The sequence below is a fragment of the Peromyscus eremicus genome, unplaced genomic scaffold (genome assembly GCF_949786415.1).
Source record: "Peromyscus eremicus unplaced genomic scaffold, PerEre_H2_v1 PerEre#2#unplaced_1620, whole genome shotgun sequence".
Taxonomy (NCBI): domain Eukaryota; kingdom Metazoa; phylum Chordata; class Mammalia; order Rodentia; family Cricetidae; genus Peromyscus; species Peromyscus eremicus.
The window spans coordinates 48552-69888 of NW_026735855.1; the positions used below are offsets into that span (position 1 = coordinate 48552).

The window sequence follows — 21337 nt, forward strand, 5'->3', positions numbered from 1 at the left end:
TCATCAATAAGCAGGATCTCAGAGTTCTCTGCTGGGTGATGCTGCAGGTGCTTTCTCTCAAGGACCACACAAAGCACAGTGAGGCAACACCTGAACTCCAGAGGATGGTGGGTGGAGCTCCACTGCTGCAGCCTGAGCAGGCACAGCTGGCCCAGGACTTACAATTTTCTTGTTTGTTTATTTGCTTAATTTTGATTTAAATGTTTTTTGGTTTTCCCTCAGAGTGGGAATAACTCAGTATTAAATATCTCTTCGCAGGAAATGTTTTTTTTTCTCCTAATAGTAGAAATAAGTCATTAACAATGATCCCTTCATGGAAGGAAAAATTAAAACAGGCCCAAGTGTACTACGGAAAACAATTGCAATCAGGACATAAAGTACTAAGCCAATGCTGTTTGAATCTCCAGAGGTATTAGCCATTCATTATATGGAGGATATTCTCTTCTCTTGATCATCTGATTAATGCTTTGAATGAATGTTTAATTTATATAATAAATATATTCAAAGAGCAGTATTCATAATTTTGAACCATATATTGGGGTATAGTCTTGTTTGTTTATCACTACTGAGGATTTTGGTTCTGCTCTTTAAGCTGCTTTTTGGAGACTCTTGGTTAAATTCTTTAAAAAAATGTAGCACCTGAAACAGAGCAGGTTATGAGCTTATTAAATAATATGGCTGCTGTGGGATGGTCTGTATGTCAAGTGTGTTGCTGATTGGTCAGTAAATAAATCACTGATTGGCCATTGGCTAGGCAGGAAGTATAGGCGGGACAAAGAGAAGAATTCTGGGAAGTGGAAGGCTGAGAGACACTGCCAGCCGCCATGAGGACAAACAGCATAAGAAGATGCCGGTAAGCCACGAGCCATGTGGCAAGGTATAGATGAATGGAAATGGATTAATTTAAGCTGTAAGAACGGTTAGCAAGAAGCCTGCCATGGCCATACAGTTTGTAACCAATATAAGTCTCTGTGTTTACTTGGTTGGGTCTGAATGGCTGTGGGACTGGCGGGTGACAGAGATTTGTCCTGAGGTGGGCCAGGCAGGAAAACTCTAGCAACAAATGGTGCCCAACGTGGGGCAAGAGTTTCCACCTAAAAACTGAGAAAAAAGATTCTAAAACGGAGCTAAAAACAGTTCCTAATTGTCTCTCTCAAATGAGCGGCAGCTGCCGGTTTGAGCTACTGGTGGGTTCCTAGCTTGCGCGCTCGACCTGCCGTATGGTGGGAATGAGGCCTCTACAAGTGGCACATTAAGCTGCTTGGTGGATTTAGCCTTTGCTAGTACAAAACAAAAAAAGAGGTTTCTGGGCTATACGCTGCTTGGATAAAAGTATAAACCCAGGATAGCTCCCAGAGCTGGTGGTAAACGTAGCCATGTTGGGAAGCTGAGGTGGGCGGAGCCAGCAGCCACAGCTGCTGCAGTTTAAGGCAATAGATTCACAATAAGACAGATTCAGATGTAATAGTTTACAATGTGTGTAAAATATATGTAGGCTTAAAAGAGACAAAAAAGAAATATATACAGTTATATAAAGAAATAAATAGTTTTTAAAAATAAAGTCTTTAAAGAGGCAATAAAGGTAGTATAAAAAATAAGCCACGTAAAAATGGATATTACACAGAGAATCTGGATTATGTTGTCTTTGGGATTTTTAACTGCAGAAAAACATTTGATTGTAAAAGCTGTTGAGTTATGCCAAAATGTATATTTTAAAGGTACCTTGACTTCAAAATTTGGATGTAAGGATATGTTGCTTTGGAAAAGAGTCTCTGCTTTTGTTTCCACAGAAAGCCAGAGGCTATGGATTTGTTCCAGATTAAGATACATCAGGTTTGACCAGCCAAAACCACCTAAAAGGTCTCCGATGACACCATGACCCAGATGATCCAACATCCAGAACCGTTTCAAGGCAACTGGCTCAGACGATACACCCTCATGGACTACTCCATAATCCTAAAATATTCTTTGTGTCCCCATAAGATACAGCACCCCCCTCCAGCAGGAAGTAGTAAGAGAAACTACACCCAAATTCCCAAATATACCAAGCTGACTTTGGAGATATATAAAGGTTAAAACCTTCCTTTTTAAGAAAAGAAAAGGGGAAGTGCTGTGGGATGGTCTGTATGTCAAGTGTGTTGCTGATTGGTCAGTAAATGAATTACTGATTGGCCATTGACTAGGCAGGAAGTATAGGCGGGACAAAGAGAAGAATTCTGGGAAGTGGAAGGCTGAGAGACACTGCCAGCCGCCATGAGGACAAACAGCATAAGAAGATGCCGGTAAGCCACGAGCCATGTGGCAAGGTATAGATGAATGGAAATGGATTAATTTAAGCTGTAAGAACAGTTAGCAAGAAGCCTGCCATGGCCATACAGTTTGTAACCAATATAAGTCTCTGTGTTTACTTGGTTGGGTCTGAATGGCTGTGGGACTGGCGGGTGACAGAGATTTGTCCTGAGATGGGCCAGGCAGGAAAACTCTAGCAACATATGGCTGCAAAAAGAGGGTCATCAAAATAATTTCTTACTGACAAAGAGCCTATAACAATTATTTTCCCACTAAATAAAGTGCAGGTAAATTGTTTGTTCCATGTTGTTGATAATTGACAGGCTGCTTTAATATGTTACTTGGGATCTATAAAAACGGATCCTCTTTTTAATATTTTATTAAAAATACTCCATGAGTATTGCCTAAATTTACCTATTAAAAATCATATAGGGATTGTTTTTAATGCATTTGTAGATGGCTTTTTAAAAAGGACTAAGAGAATGTTTACACACAAATTCCACAGGCTCCACAAAAAATGATTGTGTCCACTGTGGGTTATAGAGCTCAAATTGATATGCCTAAAATTTCAGAAACAGTTCATAAAATGATGTTAAAATGTGATACATTCGTAAAACAGGTCTTGAAAACAATTATCAGTGAAAAACACAGGGGAGGAACCCAGGCCCCTGCCTAGACCCATGCCTTGACTATTCTGCAGCCATGACAGGCTGTGGAAAACACCCAACAGAATCTAGGCCCCTGGACAGCACAATGCGCCCTGAGCCCCCAACCCTGAGCCTAGCCCTAGTTACAGGAAAACCCCACCAGATATCCTCATACAGTAAAAGAAGCCAATTAAAAGTCATAGCAAGTCAGGTGTTGGTGGCGCACACCTTTAATCTCAGTACTGGGAAGGCAGAGGCAGGTGGATCTCTGTGAGTTGGAGGCCAGCCTGGTGTACAAAGTGAGTTCCAGGACAGTCTCCAAAGCTACACAGAGAAACCCTGTCTTGAAAAAAACAACAACAACAACAAAAGTCACAGCAAAGCAGGGTCATAATAAAGAAAAAGTGTAGTCTGCACAACAACTGCTGAAAGAGATAATAGTTTTCTTGCAGCTGCAAACTAACCCAGGACAGCACCTCCAGATGGAGGTGCATCAACCCTGAGTCTGCTCCTATGTAGTCTGAAAACCCGATCCCCCCTTTGCTTTACTCCCTATAAATACCCTGCCCGCTTGCTGCTCGGGGTCTCTCCTGCTGTGCTGCTGTGTCAGATGGACAGAGAGTCACAGTTAACTTGTAACACTACAAAGACTCTTTGCTTTGGCATCAGATTCAGTCTCTTGGTGTTTTTTGGAGTTACCCTAGGTACATTTGAAGGTTCCACCAAGATTCCCAGTCCCACCACAACCACTCTCCATTGAGTCTTATGGTGCCTATATCAGGTAACATCAGGTAACATCAAATTTGTCTTACAAGCTTTTTTGGTTTCTGTTTCTGGCTATTTATGGCAGTGGGAGCTCTGTCTGTGAAGCCCGCATAAGATCTATGGTGGACTCAGTGGCAGGTCATGGGTTGGGGTCCTGGGAGACGTCCCAGGGCTCCTCTGAGGCGTCAGGAGACCCATCTGAAGTGAAGTCAATTCCTCTGGTTTTTCTGGAGAAGCTAAGCAGGTGGTAACTGCAAGCTGAGAGTCCAGTGACTCATTTTCAGATCTGTGCACGCCCGTCTGTCTTGTCTGTCATTGTCTGAGTGTTCGTTGCTGTGTTTATTCCTATGTTTGATGGTTGGAGCAAATTGAATACCGTAAGAACATGGACCAAACTAATAGTCGCCCTCCCCCATTAAGTCTGTTTCTTAACAACTTCAAGGATTTCAGGGACCATGGACACAGCATTGGGTTAGAAGATCTGAAACCTGTGCACCTGAGGAACCTGTGTGAGCAGAAATGGAATGCCATTTACACTACCTGGCCACAAGAGGGCACTTTTCATCTATCTGTTATAGGAAAGACCAAGGATGTCATTCAGAAAGAAAATCAAGATCAGCTCCCATACATTTCCATGTGGGAAGACGTGGTCTGCTACCTCCACCCTGGCTTAGGTCCCTGGTTTCAACTCAGCTGCCAAAAGAGTTTCAGATTTTTACACTGTGAAAGAAGGGGCAACCCAAGAAAGCTACCTCTGCTGCCTCCCACCCCGCTTCCCCATCTTGCAAGGTAGAATGGAGGAAGAGTTCTTCCTCACACCTCTACCCTATCCTTAGCTCTTTTCCTTCTAAACCCTCTACATGTTCCCCTAGCCCTCCAGGGAGAAGCCGAGGGGATGGCTCAGCCTGTGGTCTTGCCAGTGGCCAGCCCCCCTACACCTATGGATACACCCTCTTTGAAGACTCCTCGGGGCCTCAGCCAGACTCCACTGCCCTGCCTCTTCAGGTGCTCAGGCCCTGATATGAACAGAGAATTGAGTTTGATCATTACTGGCCTTTTGCAATGAATCATCTATATAACTGGAAAAACCAATGCCCCCTCTTCACAGAAAACCTGAAAGGGCTTATTAACCTGTTAGATTCAGTGATATTTACACACCTCCCAACCTGGGATGATTGTCAGCAGATATTACAGATTTTGTTCACAACAGAGGAGAAGGGACTAATTGTGGGGGAAGCCCAGAAGTCAGTTTTTGGTCCAAAACCACCTAACATTGACCAATCTCTCATCAATGCAGGGTTCCAGTTGGCCAAACCTGAATGGAATTTCAATATACCTGAAGGTAGGGAGAGTCTTAAAATCCACTGCCAGATTCTAACGGGGGATCTCCAGGACCCAGCATTGTGACCCATTAATTTGGCCAAAAGTAATAGCATATCACAAGAACCAGCTGAATCCCAACAGTCTTTTTAGAGCAGCTGGTGGAGGCATTCAGGACATACTATCTGATGGATCCCCAGATGGCTGATAACAAATCTGCTGTGATCCTGGCCTTTGTTAGTCAGGCCACCCCAGACATTATAAAGAATCTACAGAAAATTGATAATCTAGTAGGGAAATCTTTATCTGAACTGCTAGAGGTGGCAGCTAAGGTATACAACAACAGAGACCCTCTGGGCTGAAGAAAATGAACAGGGGAAGGGGAGGGGACAGAATAAAGGCTTCAGAGGATGAAAGGCAGAGACAGCTGAGGCAATAGGCAGTCACATGACATGGCATGCTTATTCCTAGCAGTCACAGTTTCAGACCCAGAGAAAAGACAGAAGCAACTATGATGCCTTAATGGGAACCAAGATAATCCTTCCTTCCAGAGAGAGATGCCCCCTCTGCAGAGAGACCAATGTGCCTACTCTAAAGAAATGGACTACTGGGCAAGGAATTGACCTAACAAAGAAGGACATAAAAAGCTGCCTCCCCAGGTGTTAACAACAAAAGAAGAGGAAGAAAGTGATTGAATTGGGTGGGGTTTGAGTCCCCTCCCCATACCTAGGGTAATATTAAAATTGGAGGGAAGGCCTGTCCAATTCATGGTGGATACACGCACACGTATTTCAGTTCTGACAGAAACTGTGGGCCCTATAACCAAGAAAAAGGTATGGGTACAGGGAGCCACCGGCATGAACCAATACCCATGGACTACCCAAAGATAGGTGGATCTTGGCTTGTGCTGGGTATCCCATTCTTTTCTGGTCATGCCTGACTGTCCATAACCCCTTCTAGGAAGAGACTTTCTAACTAAAATTGTAGCTCAAACAACATTTGAACAGGATGGGGTGGCAGTAACAGACTTAAAAGGAAAATCAAAACAAGTCCTAACAGTTCAATTGGAAGATGAATATAGAGTGTATGAATAGCCATCCCCATGCCAAGAATTATGTCCTTGGCTGAAATTATATCCAGAGGCATTTGTGGAGACGGGGGGCCTGGACTGGCTCAACACTGACCCCCATCTTGGTGGAATTAAAACCGTGGGCTACCGAGGCATGGATCTGTCAGTATCCCATGTCAGCAGAAGCACAGATGTCTGTCAACCCCCCCACCCCCGCATCCATCGCCTGCTTGACTAAAAGATTTTAAAACCTTGTCAGTCATCCTGGAGCACCCCTTACTCCTGGGGTGCTTCTTGAAGCCAAACTCTGATGACTACCGCCCAGTCCAGGACTTGAGAAAGGTTAATAAATGGGTCATTGACATTCACCCCACAGTCCTGAATCTATATACTCTTCTGAGTTCATTGTCACATAGTCTACAATGGTATCCTGCGCTAGATTTAAAAAATGCTTTCTCCAGCCTGTCGCTGTCCCCCCAGACCCAGGCTTACTTTGCCTTTGAATGGCATGACCCAGAAAAAGGATTCGGCTGGCAGCAGATTTCCTGTATCCTGAGCTAGTTAATTTCCCTCATTAAGGAACAGATAAATACAGTACAGCTAATGGTGCTGAGGTCTCAATACCTTCCCTTAGGGACCCTCAGAGAGAACCCATGATTAGGAAAGGAGGGGAAATGAGGAGCCAAGCCCCCTGCCCAGACGCATGCCTTGAATATTCTACAACTATGACAGGCTATGGAAAACACCCAACAGAATGTAGGCCCCTGGCATGGTATGCCCTTGAGTCCCCAAACTTGAGCCTAGCTCTAGTTACAGGAAAACCCTGCCCGATGTCCTCATACAGTAAAAGAAGTCAGTTAAAAGTTACAGAAAATTGGGGTCATGATAAAGAAAAATTGTAGTAGCCACAACAACTGCTAAAAGAGATAACAGTTTTCTTGTAGCTACAAACTAACCAAGGACAGCACCTCCAGATGCAGGTACATCAATCCTGAATCTGCTCCTACGTAGTCTGTAGAACCCAAACCCCACTCATGTACCCTTCTTGCTTTACTCCTTATAAACACCCTGCCTCCATGCTACTCAGGCTCTCTGCTGCTCTGCTGCCATGTCAGATGAATGGATATTTTGAGTTAACTCGTCACAATACAAAGACTCTTTGCTTTGCATTGGATTGGGTCTTTTGGTGGTTTTGGGGGGACTCTGGGTATAACAACAGGCTATGCAGGTTGCCCAGGAACAAGACAAGGCAGAAATTGGCAACCAGAATTTGGAATAGGGGCCACTGCTGCAAGCCAAACTGCTCTGCCTTTCAAACAGTTAACTAATAAACCTGTATGGGTGGAACAGTGGCCCATAATTTAAACAAAAAATTACAGGTGCTTGAGCAAGTAGTACAAAACAGTTAGATGCTAAACACACTGAAAAACTACTAAGCCTTGGCATGATCCTGTATTTATAATTTTAAAAAATCTAAAAAATGGCAGGCATTGGCTGATTTAAAACTGTAACCAATGTAATTCAACATATGGGTCTTTTAGAGCCTAGAATTCCACTATCATCTTTATTGCCTAAGGCTTGGCTTATTATAGTTTTGGTTTGTTTGGGGTTTTTTTTGTTTGTGTGTTTGTTTTACTATTCCCTTGCAGGAACAAGATAAAGAAAAATTTGCTTTTATAGTTCCTACTTATAATAATGCCCAAGCATGTAAAAAGGATATAAATGGAATGTCCCTCTGAAGGAAATGGTAAACGGTGCAATGTTATGTCAATATTTAAATATGTAAAGAATCCACTAGAAGTAGTTTGTAAACAGTTTCCTCAATCCATTATTTATCATTATGTTCAGGATAGTTGATCACACTGTGAACACTGAGTTGCATTAATTAAATAAAATCAACCTTGGTTCAAGAGGCAGAGCCAGCAACTAGTTGACAGGAAGTAGCCATAGAGACTTAAAGGGAGCCTGGAAAATAGACAGAGAAATGCACAGAAAGTAGTGAGGAGGGACTTGGAGTTTGGTGGTCCTATTTGGATTGGGACAGGAAAGGAAAGCTCTCTTTCTGAGACTTCAGCTAAGGAGGAAGGTCAGCTCGTTGCTCCTCTGCCTTTGTGAGCTTGCAGGTTTTCACCCCAGCATCTGACTCCCAAGTCTTTATTGGTAAAATCGTAAGATTGAGATTTAGTTTAAAAACAACACCATTATATGGATAATATCGTAATAGCTGCCTCTGAATTCAATATCCTCGAAAAGGTGTTTGCTGAGGTGCAACGGATTTTACTTCAATGGGGATTGCAAATGGCTCCTGAAAAAATTTCAAGAGGAGACTCCTTTAATTAATTAGGATTTAAATTAAGTAAACAGAGAATCCAGCCACAAAAAGAACAGATTAGAAGAAATGAATCACATATACTTCATGATTTTCAAAATTTATTTGGAGATATTAATTGGTTGTGACCTAACAATTGGACTGGCTACTCAAGAATTAAGTAGTTTATTTCAAATTTCACAAAGTGACTCAGATTGAAACAGTCCCAGGCATTGAACAACTGAAGCAGAAAAGGAGTTGGCCCAAGTAGAACGGAAATTGCAAGATGTTTATGTAGATCTATTAGATCTCACAAACTGAATGTATTTTAGTAATTATAACTTCTACTTATTCACCTACTGGACTCATTACGCAATGGGAAGAGAATATTTTAAAATGGATATATTTTGGTCATAAACAGTGTGTAAAGTCAAAAACCTACAAAGGAAAGGTTTCTGAATTAATTATGAAAGGAAGAATAAGACTTTGTCAATTGTCAGAAATGGATCCAGCTGAGATTGTAGTACCTCACACTAACGTTGAAATTATGCAGTTATGGGTAATTAATGATGACTGACAAAGAGCCTGTAGCAATTATTTAGGAGAAATCAACAATATATATGCCAAAAGTAAAGAGCTTCAATTTATGAAAAGAGCTGAATGGATTCTTCCCCATAGTAAAAAGAACACCTATTTCTGGGGCTCTTATATTTTATACTGATACAAATAAATTAGGAATGGCTGGTTGTAAAGCAGGAAGTAGTCCAAAGTCCATATGCTTCAGTCCAAAAATCAGAAATATATGCCATTGTAGTGGTTTTATTAGATTTTAATGAGTCTCTTAATATACTTACTGATTCTCAATATGCAAAAAGTGTTGAATTATATATAGAAACTGTTCAACTTATTCCTGATAAGTCAGAATTAACATTTTTATTCATAAAACTGCCACAAGCAATCTGGGAAAGAAATTATCCACTATATATCATTCATATTTGGTCTCTTACAGGATCCACAGGGCTATTAGAAAAAGGAAATGAAGAAGTTAATCAACTACTAATAGAAAATATGTTAGAAATTTCAAAATGTCATAAAAACATCATGTTAATAGTTAAGGCTTAAAGTAAAAAATTTCCCTTACCTGGTGACAAACTAAATAAAGTACAAAAAACATTGTCCTACCTGTTCTTGGTACAGTCAAATTCCTTTATGAGCAGGAAGCAATCCTAAGGGTACTCAAAGAAATGAAATTTGGAAAATGGATGTATTTCACTTAGCAGAATTTGGAAAAAATTAAGTATATACATCATACCAATGATGCATATTCTGGATTTTAATGGGTATCTGCTGTAAGTTCTGAAAAGGCTGATTCTGTAATTACACATTTATTGGAAACAATGGCTGTAATGGACATATCAATACAAATTAAAACTGATAATGCTTCTGCTTATGTTTTCAGTAAAGTAATTTTTTTTACATTATACCATATAACTCATTACAGGGATACCACATAACACTACAGGACAAGCAATTGTTGTGAGATCTAATCAACTATAAAAAAGATACTTTAATAAAAGAGGGATAGGAGGACTCCCAGAGATAGCTTACATCATGCTTTACTAACTTTAAATTTTTAAATGCTAATGAAGCTGGACAAAAGCTGCTGAAAGGCATTGGACTGTGGGAAAAAGCTCCTGAATTGGTTTATCATGTGTATTACAAGGATATTTTCACATCAGAATGGAAACTAGAGAAGGTGTTATGTTGGGGTCAAGGTTATGCTTATGATTCTGCAGGAGATCAGAAGTTGTAGACACTATTAAAATTAATAAAATTTTGACACTCACATGAGAAGTCTCCTGGCTGCCTTGGCTGCTGACATGGATAACACTACTCTGGAAAGACAGAGATACAGGAGGCCCTTACAACAAAGAGCTGATCCTTCTACATGAGGATGGCTTAAGAAATTCACTGAAGAAGAGGAAACAATAGTTCAGCTGGCTAAGGAGACTTTGAATTCTACAACCTTGTTCCATGCTATGCTGTCTGTGATAACTGTATAGGTAAAAGGGACCAATCATACTGGGCTTATATTCCTAATCCTCCATTAACAAAGGGATCAGTTGGGGAAATATAGATATTCCTGTAGTTTTCAATGAATCATCTTGGCTACTTGGTCCTTATGACTAGTGAGGACCTGATAGGCCTGAGGAAGAGGGTAAGGAAACTACAAACTATACTTGGAAGTTCAAGGAATTCCTATTTGTGTGGATGATGGAACTCACTGTCAAAATACAAATTTTCAAGTTTGGTTATCTATAGTTTCTACTACCCAGGAGGTTCAAAACAAAATTTTTATGCCTCTTGCATTTGGGTTTAGAGGACAGGAGATTAATTCTACTAATTCCATAAATCCAACATTTTGTGAGATGTGGATGAGCAACAAGGCATCTGACTGGATACATTGTCAACAATATAAAAGTGAGAATCATCAGGTGCATATTAATATCTCCCAAGGAAAAGTCATTGACTGAAGCCCTTAAGGCTCCCCATGAGGAAAGTATTCTCACTCAGAACTGAGATGGCAAAGGTATGGTTTGAATAGAATTAGAGAAATTAGTTGTACTCTTGATGAACCTATGCAATGGAATGGTGTTGGGATGTCAGTTTCTATGTGGAATTTTGGCAATTCAGTTCAGACTAATTTGGAGAAATGAGCAAGTGCCTCACATCCTCTTAAGCTATGGAAAGGAAGGTTAAATATTAATAATGGCACATAAACTTTGTCCTTTAGGTGAAATCAAAGTTACCATTTTGTAGCATGTGTACCATTACCTTATGTATTACTGAAAGGGCCTAAACAATGGCACCCTAATCACTATAGCATCTCTTGGAACACTGTACTCTTCATACCTGCAATAATACTGGTATGTCATTAGATGTCACCTCTAAATGTTTATATAGTCTTGAAGCAAGGCTAACAGTTTGGATGCCCATGAAGTTTTTGAGGTCATGACATGCTAACCTGTGATGATTCTAGTCCAGAAAGTCTCTGAGAGAATATTAAGAAGAACTCATAAGATGATTGGATTGATTGTTGCTGTGGTTATGGGAATTATTGCATTAACTGCTACTACTGTGTCAGCTGGAGTGGCCCTTCATAAGGAAATTCAGACTGCTGAATTTATTAAAGACTGGCATAAACATGTGCAGAACTTTGGGCTCAGCAGAATAGAAGATAGTTAGGTAGTCAATGAAATAGCTGATTTGAGACAAGTTGTAGTCCTAATGGGAGATCAGTTAGAGACATTGAGGGAGCATATTAAATTAAAATGTGATTAGAATATGACATCTTATTGCATTACATCTTTAAGGTTACAGAAAGCAATTATGATTAGAAAGGGTTAAAATGCATTTGTTGGATCACCCTAATTCTTCTCAAATGATGGATGATTTACAACAAGAAAGGAAGGAAGCTTTTTCAATTGAGGTATCTGATGTGTCCAGAATAGAAGTCATGGAAAGCATTGCAGATCCCTGAGCTTAATTCAATCCTGTGCTTCATTTCAATAGATTTCTTATCCTAACACTTTGTTATACTTGTTTTCACTGTAGTGATTTTACTGAATGGAAAATGTATTCTGGCTTATCTACCTAAGACTGTGAGACAATATGATACATAAAGGGGTATCTTCACTGTGTGGCTGCATAATCTTGAAGGTAATAAAACAGCTTAAACCAAAGGGGGAAATGTAGTGGGAATCTAGTAGAGTCATTGAATCCTGAATAAACATTATGATGAAAAATTTGTTGCTCACTGTCTCTATGGTAATAGCAAAATGTATTAGTTGGTTGTTGAAGGTACCTAGACCTTGATGAAATCATAGTAGAGAACAGTGACTGTTTTCTGTGATTTATAGAGTTGTTTTTCTGAAGGGGTTTTCCATCTGTTGCATGTTTTTAGTCACAAGACTGTCCAGGCATGCTTGGAGGTCTTGGATTATTGGGTACTGCAAACAGTGCACAATAAGGACTGAGGTTGCAGGGGTGTGATGACTTCCTTCAGAGAACATGTAGAATAGATCATAGGGACTTTGATATGAGGAACTTGTTGTACCCCAAACACAACTTTCCTGTACTCTCAGTAAATACGCTTCTGAACAGAGGTCCGAGGTTCAGCTCACAGAAACTGTTCCTCCCTGCTGCCAGGGAGCCTAAATTAAATTTTGGAGTAACTCTCATTACTTAAGTGTCCGGAGCAATATGAAACACCCAACAACACTTCCAAATGACATCATAATAAGACACAACAAATGGAATTTTTAAGTCTAGATGTGAATATGTGAGAGTTGCTTATATCATTTTCTGATATTGGCATATTGAAAATATTGTAAAGGGCTGTGAAAATGGCACCATAGTTAATATCACATATTGTTCCTGCAGTAGACTTGAGTTTGGTTCCTAGCACCCACTTGGATGGCTCACAACAGCTGCAACTCCAGCCCCAGGGGGATCTGATGCCTCTGGCTTCCATGACCATCAGCACTCATGTGCAGACACACACACATGCACATACACATAATTAAAAGTAATAGAAATAGATGTTTAAAATAAAATATTGGGACTGGAGAGATGGCTCACTGGTTAAGAGCACTGGCTGCTCTTCCAAAGGACCTGGAATCAGTTCCCAGCACCCACATGGGAGCTCACAAATGTCTGTAACTCTGTTCCAGGGCTTCTGACACCCTCAGAAAGACATACATGCAGGCAAAACACCAAAGAATATAAAATATAAAGAAATTAAATGTAAATAAATAAAATTTTATAGTAAACATTAATAATTAAACACTTAAAATAAAATATTAGTATCAACATTAATTAATTTTAAAGTAAAAAAATCCTTTAAAATTTAAAAAATTAAATTAAAAAAATAATCTGAAAAATAATAAAATATTTCATTCTCTGGGCTTGGGCTATAGCTTGGTGGTAGAATGACTGGCTAGAGTGCACCAGGCTTCGGTTTTGATACAATGAAAATACAGAATTTCAATGAGGCACCATTACCAACTTCCCCAAGACTCAGATAGTGTGGCAGGCAGGGCAGAAAGACCATGAGAGCCAGGCGGGGAGAGGAGAGCTGCAAAGTGCTGTCTTCCCTGGTCTGGAACTCACTGCAGCTGGGGTGACCTCCACAGGCCCTGTGGGTGATTTGACTGTCAACACTGCAGCAGGAAGCTCAGGGGCCTGAGCCTGCCTGAGGATTTACACACAGCTAACCCTGGAATGGGGAAGGAAAGCGGCCCATGAACTCCAGTTCAGCCCCTGGGATCTACACAGTGGAATGGAGAACTGACTGCCACACGTTGTCCTCTGACATTTACATGTGCGCCAGGGAACACATGCCCCTCTCTGATAAATAAACAAGTATAACAAAAAAGGAAAAAGGAAACAGTTGCTGGGGGAGGACAAGAAGTCTATGTTAGTGGTGAACCTCGCACTCCTGTAAATAACCTCTCGCTCTCTCATGCTTCTGTAAGTCCAATTAAATTCATTGGTACAGACACAGACACACAAAACGAATGGAAAATATAAGCAAAATGTTTCATATAAAAACAATATTAGTGCCATGCATGGTGGCACACACTTTTAATTCCAGCACTTAGAAAGCAGAAGCAATCATATCTTTGAGTTCCAGGCAAGACTGGTCTACATATCCAGTACCTGGACAATTAGGGCTACTTAAAGAGATCCTGTCCCAAACAAACAAACAAACAAATAAACAAATAGTAATAAATGGATTAATTAATTAATAATATGATATGATATTAGGTCAGGGAAAAGCTGAGAATACATGATCAAATGTCGACAAGCAATAATGTTGCAAGGAGACATTCACACAGGGCCACTGGACAGACAGCAAACCTGCTGTTGGCATTGAATGACATGGTCTTTATGGGCTATGTCAACTCAGCAGACCCTGTGTTCAGGCCTGTGGTTCCTAAGGATGGAGGAGAAGAGATGAAGAGGCAGGAAGAGCCAGAGCCTCCTCCCACTTGTGTGTGTCTCCTAGAATATGATGACACCTACTCTAAAGATCAACCCAAACTCCAGCATCAATGACAGGGAACAGTTCCTGCTGCGACTCAGCTGCTTTACAGAACCATTGAGGATGTAGATCCAAGGTAGAACACTTTGGTTTTCAAATACATTGGATCTCCAAAATCTGTTCAATTAGACAGGACACAATGATATACTCTTCTGTCAAAAGTCTTACCTGGAGATGGTGGTGGCTCACACCTTTAATTCCAGAACTCAGGGGGCAGAGACAGGTGGATCTCTGTGAGTTCCAGGTCAGTCTGGTCTACAGAGTGAGTTCCAGGACAACCAGAGCTATTACACAGACAAACCATGTCTCAAAACCAAACCAAAGCAACAAAACACAAGGCCCAGAGTCCATGGAACACCAAAGCCTGTCAAAAAGCCATAATGTTCAATGTTCTGAAGATAATTAGACCTGGGAGCCATGGCACTTAATGACACATGGCATCACCCTTACAACAGAGAGGTGTATAACTACAGTCCTGGGCTGGCATTGTCCTTGCACATGTAGAGTACATCTTCCTAAAGGATCAACTCCACGGAACTTTCCAGAATACTCACCCCCATATTTTTCCATACTTTTTATAGCATTCAATGTCAAATTTCCATATACCCTGGAAAGAGAAATAGCATGAAATCCATTATTGCCCTGTATGTATCAACCCTTCTGTAGCCAGGGAACCAAACCCTAAAATCCCATGAAAGGAGGTTTATTGTTTCCGACAGAGAAAAGTTCTTCAGTAACATTTAGTGGAACCAGCAAGATGGCTCAGTGGGAAAAGGGAGAATGATAGGGTAAGACATCTGATACCTTCCTGTGGCCTCTGCATTCACCCTCATAGACATGTACATATACATATCACCAGATACAATAATGCATACAGTAATGATAATAATAATAATAATAATAATAATAATAATAACAATAACAATTGTTTTAAAGAAAGTGCAAAGTAAGCATAGAACCTTTAGGAAGCAAAACCTGAGCAGACATTTCAGTGTTAGAGCACTTTCCTGACATGTAGAAGGCCCTGGATCCCATTCTCAGTACCAAAGAAACAAAGAGAATAGAAAATTTGTCATTAGGGCTGGAGATGTGACTCAGCCATTAAGAGCGCTTGCTGATCTTCCCAGGAGTTCTGGTTCCATCCGCATATCCAACACCTCACATACATCTGTAACTCTGGCTCCAGGGAATCCAGTGCCCTCTTCTGGCCTATGTAGATACTGCACTCATGTGCACAAACCCAAGAGTATGCATGAAATCTTCTTTCTAAAAGAATCAATTTTTAACCAGGACCTCCACTCCTAAAGGAAGAGAGTGAAGCAAATACTCTAGTTCTCAAGAACCCAGACATGCCGTGAATCACGGTGAATGTTGAGGATAGTGCCTCAGGGGTTCAATGATTATGCAGAGAACCCAAGTATAAAAGTCCCCCAAAGGTGTCTATGTGGGTGTGTGATATGCTGATGCTTCAGAAATATTCAGTAAAAAGAAAAAATGTTGCTCCTGAGTCTGGGTACAAGAGGGGAATTTTAATCTAGTGCATACAGCTTGATGTCCTTGAATCTGGGAACCCCTTCAAGATTTTTTTCAAATAAGTACAGCAGTGCCTTTCCAGAATCTGCAATGGGTAAGAAACAAACTTCTTTTTGCTCACAAAGTTTGAGCATCATGTCCCGAATATCAAGGTGAAATGGGCTGCAGATCTGGGCGTTTCAGCCAAGGCAAACTTGACGTTGAATAAACTGATATTAGGGCCAGTGAGATGGCTACGGATGAAAAGACATTTGCCACCAACCCTGATAACCCGAGTTTCATCCCTAGGACTCATATGGTGGAAAGAAAAACTGACTAAGAGGTTGTCCTTTGACCTACGCATGCATGCCAAGGTAAACACACACACACACACACACACACACACACACACACACACACACACACACAATTAAGAAATATGGGGGGAAATTGACATTGGAAGCTGTGGAGATGGTTCAGTGGGAAAATCACACCCTAGAAATCAAAATTTAAATCCCCAGTATCTGTGTAAATGCCAGGCAGTGGTTAAAGCCCTCCAGTAGTCCCCAGTTGCCAGAGGCAGAGATGCGAGCTCCCTGGAGCAAGCTGGCTAGCAAAACCAGTCAAGTCAGAGAGCTGGGTTCAAGTGAGAGACCCTGCCTCTAAGTATAAAGTGAAGAGTAATCAAGAAGACACCCAGTATCAACCTCTGGCCTCTCCATGCTCATACAAATCCATGAATATGCACCTGCACACATATGGGGACTCACACACATGCAAATACATGCACATACACTGTAAACACACACACACACACACACACACTCACACACACACACACATTTGATAGTTTTAAGTTGGAAATAAAGCCTTAAGGAACCACTAGACAATTTCTTTTTTTGTTGTTGTTTTTCGTTTTTTGTTTTTTGTTTTTTGTTTTTGTTTGTTTGTTTGTCTTTTGGTTTTTTGAGACAGGGTTTCTCTGTGTAGCTTTGCGCCTTTCCTGGATCTCGCTCTGTAGACCAGGCTGGCCTCGAACTCACAAAGATCCGCCTGTCTCTGCCTCCCGAGTACTGGGATTAAAGGCGTGCACCACCACCGCCTGGCTTCCACTAGACAATTTCTAATATCATGAGAATACACAGTATGAGGGCCTGAAGTCTCAGTGAATGCTCCCAAAGAGCATTTAATAAAACTAAACCATTATTGGCCATCAAGGGAAGCCATATAGAGAGTTCAATCCACACTCACCTTGTAGTAATTCAGCAGAGTTCCTACAAATGGCAGAGGTTTGGGCCCAGGAATTCCCTGTCTCTTAAAGACATCATGTTTATGGGTCCCATATCTGTAAAGTGAAACAGAAAACCTTGTGACCAAACACAGAGGAGAGGAGATAAACGTGACCAAAACCCCCAAATGAAGCAAAACAATGACTTGGCTGCCCCTCCAGTTCCCAGAGAGCTTAGGGAAAGGCTGGGGGGTCCAGGGTGCATGGAAGCCCACTGTTCATACCTGTTTCTCCTGAGTTCTGGTGGATCTGGGGGTAACCTGAAAGTCAATCAGGTCATAGCCAGAGTAAATCTTATCAGAAAACCTCCTCACCTCAGCAAGAGGGAGTTGAAAGTGTGTGTGTGTGTATGTGTGTGTGTGTGTGTGTGTGTGTGTGTGTGTTTCTGTGTGTGTGTGTGTGCCAGGCAGACCTGCATAACTTCGATATGAATGTTAAGAGTTAGTATAACTGGGCTATAGTTCAGTAGTAGAGTGCTTGACTAGCACATACAGACTCTGCTTTGATCCCTTTTTATGCTGAAAAAATGCAAAAAGAACTCAGTTGTCACTTCATTTGGGCCTTCAAGATGACTCCACAGGTAAAGGCACTGGCTGCCAATGTTGATAATCTGAGTTTGACCCCCAGGAGAGCACAATAGGAGAGAACTGACTCCCCAAAGTTATCTTCTGATACTCACATAGACACACAAACACACACGAACACACACTGTCTCATGCGCCGCCCCTAACCCCAATAAATTAAAACATGTAATTTAAAAAGGTTTTACAAAAGTTAATTTCAACTCTGCTCTCTTTCTCAGGTTTTATTCTAGCGCCGGTGGAGGGCATCAGATCCCCTGCAACTGTAGTTACTGACGATTGTGAGCCACAGGTGGATGGCAGGATTCAAACCTGGGTGCTCTAGAAGGGCAGTCAGTGCTCTTAACCACTGAGTCATCTCTCCAGGCCCTGCTTCCAATACTAGTTTGACCTTCCAGACACTACCACAATATAGGTCTGAGTATTAGAGCAGTCCCAAGGACATGGTGGGAGAGGATCTTTGGTGGTTACTCACCGGTATAGAAGCACCAGACTGATTGCCAGGAGGACCCAGGTTTCCAGGGAGAGAACTGAAGTCAGGTCCATCATGGCTTGTCTGTCAGCAATGTACCCTCCTGTGTTCTCCCTCCAGCTGTGTGTGCTACCCTTTGCAGGGCTTCCCTTCTGCCCAACGGTGCTGAAGTGTGCGCAGCCTGCGGTGTTTATACCCTGGCAAGATGGTGGGGCCAGGGCACCAGCCACCTGGACTTTGGTATCCTCTTCACTTTGGCAGATCATAAAGTTCATGCACGGCCTATTTTGATGTCTACTGAGCTAACATTCTGTGTGGAATCAATAATCAATGTAGTCATTTCAGGAAGACTACAGGTTCTTCCTTTTTATCAGAAATTAAACAAATTCATTGACATGAAATGCCCTTTCACCAAGGCTGTCTTCATTCAAAAATATATGAAATGCAAAAATTGTGCCATCTGGACGCTGACCTTTACAGAATGTCAGTGTCCCTCCCTGAAAGACATTTAGACATTTTTGACAACTCAACTCAGCAAAACAATAGCAATCTGTTAGAACCTGTCCTCACCTGTGCCCCTAAGAAATAAAGTCACTTCTTCCAAGATATGACACCCGCACATGTGACTCCTTCCCCTTAGCCCACCACTGAGGGTGTTCCTGTACACCCTTTACTATATTGTAAGACTGTTCTGGGCAGTAGTCACCACTATGTAATAGAGTCGTCATTGAAACCAGTCATGTTGAGTTGGGCACAGTGGCAGTTTCTAGTATGTCCCAGTGGACCAACTGCTCAGCATGATTCAATGAAGTCATGTTTTACAGAGTGAGGAAATGAGACTCAAGACTGCAAGTGTCCCCTGACAGCTATGGCTCACAACCAAAGACTATATAGAAAGCTAATATGAAGTGGGGTGTATGTGAAAGTCCCTCTGATCAGTTGCTTGTAACTGTTAGGGGAGTTGTTTTGAAGTGATAAAATGTTCTAAAAGTCACTGACTGTGTAACTTCTATAGAAGCATATTTAAAATCATTGAAAATTACACTGTACGCCATATGGTGTTGGCACACTCCTTTAATCCCAGCACTCTGGAAGCAGAGGCAGGCAAATCTCAGTGAGTTCTAGACCAGACTGGTCTACAGAGAATATTTCAGGACAGCCAAGGCTGTCACACAGAGAAAACTTGTTTTGAAAAACAAAAGAAAAAATTACACTGTATTTGGTTAAATCATGCAGTGTGTGAATTAGGCATACCAATGAAGCTGATATACTATTTAAAGTTTATATTTTTATTTGAGACCACTGACATTTGTTTGTTGTTTGAGAAAATAGAAAATCTAGGAGTAGTGATGGTAGAGTGACAGCTTAGCTGTCACAAAGCCCTGGCTCCATCCCCAGCACCAAATAATTGGGAGAAGACTTCTGTAATCTCAGAACTCAGGGAGTAGAGGCAAGGGATCAGAAGTTCAAAGAGAAAGTTCAAAGTTGTGTAGAGAGTTTCAGCCCAGCCTCAGATACATGAGACTATGTCTAGGGGGAAATAAACAACAACAAAACCCAATTTCCTGTGGTCCTTTTACCCACCAAAATTCACTCTTTGACAGGGGTCATCATGAGAAGGAGACAGACCTCACCACTTACTGCTGAACTATGGACACCTAGCAGGATCTGGGATAGGGAGGCCATGTATTCAGTTGTGTGCCCACTGGTGGGTGGTGACCCCACAGGCTCTAATGGACAGTTCTAAACCCACAGTCACACAGATGGCACTAGTCAAAGTCTGCAGGACACAAAACAAATCACGAATATGGGAAAGAGATTTGAGGGGAAGAAGTGAGGCTGACGAGGGTGGGAGTGAAGGAAGAGAGAGTGGGGAAATTAGTCAGAATGCATCAGATACACATGTAACGCTGTCAGACGACAAAATGCATTAATTAAAAATAAGTACAGTATGGTGCTCTGCGGTGGGGATGTAGCTCACCTGAGAGAGTACTTGCCTAGTATGCACAAAGACCTGAGCTGGATCATCAACACCACATAACAGGGCCTGGTGGTGGTTCTAATCCCTGCACTCCAGGGGTAGAGACTGGAAGACCAGAAGTTCAAGACCATGTTGTCTATATAGGAAGATTAAGTTAGCTAGCTTGGGTACAGTGTGAGACATTATATTTTAAAAAAGACTTCAGAAGGACGGCACCATGCCCAGCACATTCTCTATCTTGTTCCAAATCAAATCCTCAAAAAAGAGGATAACAAAGTGAAGTGTATCTATCTTTCATTTGAGAATCAGCATGGACACACACACACACACACACACACACAAACACACACACACACACACACACACACTTCTAAGCCAAATAGTAATAAACCAAACCTAGTAACAGTGGTCCAATGATTACACTCTGTGACAAGCTGGATTCAACCAAAATGCAAAGGGCCTAACACAGAAAAAGATGCGGATATCAGCTGTCATTGAACGAAATGTTACAGGCTGGCAAGAAAGCTCAGGGGGTAAAGTCACCTGTCTCTAAACCTGACAACCTGAGTTCAATTCCCAGTTCCCATGGGATGGAATGAGAGAATGGATTCCCTCAAGCTGTCTTCTGGTCTCCACTGCCCAACACATACACACACACACACACACACACACACACACACACACACACACACACATATATAGTCACACATAAATAAGTAAATATGAATTAAATATTTTTATAAAGAACACAGAGAACCACAGAGATGGCTCAGCACACAGAGCACTTGCTGATGATTCAGTTGACCTGAATTAAGATCTTAGCACCCACATCAGGTGGCTCACAGCTACTTAACACCAGTTCCAGGGGAAGCATAATGGCCTCTGCAGGCACTGCTCACACACACACACACATACATACACATACACACACACACACACTCACATACTGACACACACAATCACACACATGCACAGACACATACTTTACTCACACACACA

General features: G+C 41.5%; 1 protein-coding gene across 2 annotated transcripts in view; it reads right to left on the minus strand.

The window, feature by feature from the left end:
- LOC131902053 (cytochrome P450 3A31-like) overlaps nucleotides 1-18431 on the minus strand; it is a 34644-nt gene extending 16213 nt beyond the window's left edge. For both annotated transcript variants that reach the window (XM_059253100.1, XM_059253099.1), the window contains exons 1-3: nucleotides 18361-18431; nucleotides 17268-17361; nucleotides 15059-15111 (exon numbers count right to left, since the gene is read on the minus strand). In XM_059253100.1, the coding sequence (XP_059109083.1) occupies nucleotides 15059-15111; nucleotides 17268-17361; nucleotides 18361-18431 (218 nt within the window). The remainder of the gene's footprint in view (nucleotides 1-15058; nucleotides 15112-17267; nucleotides 17362-18360) is intronic.
- Between the last annotated feature and the right edge of the window lie 2906 nt (nucleotides 18432-21337).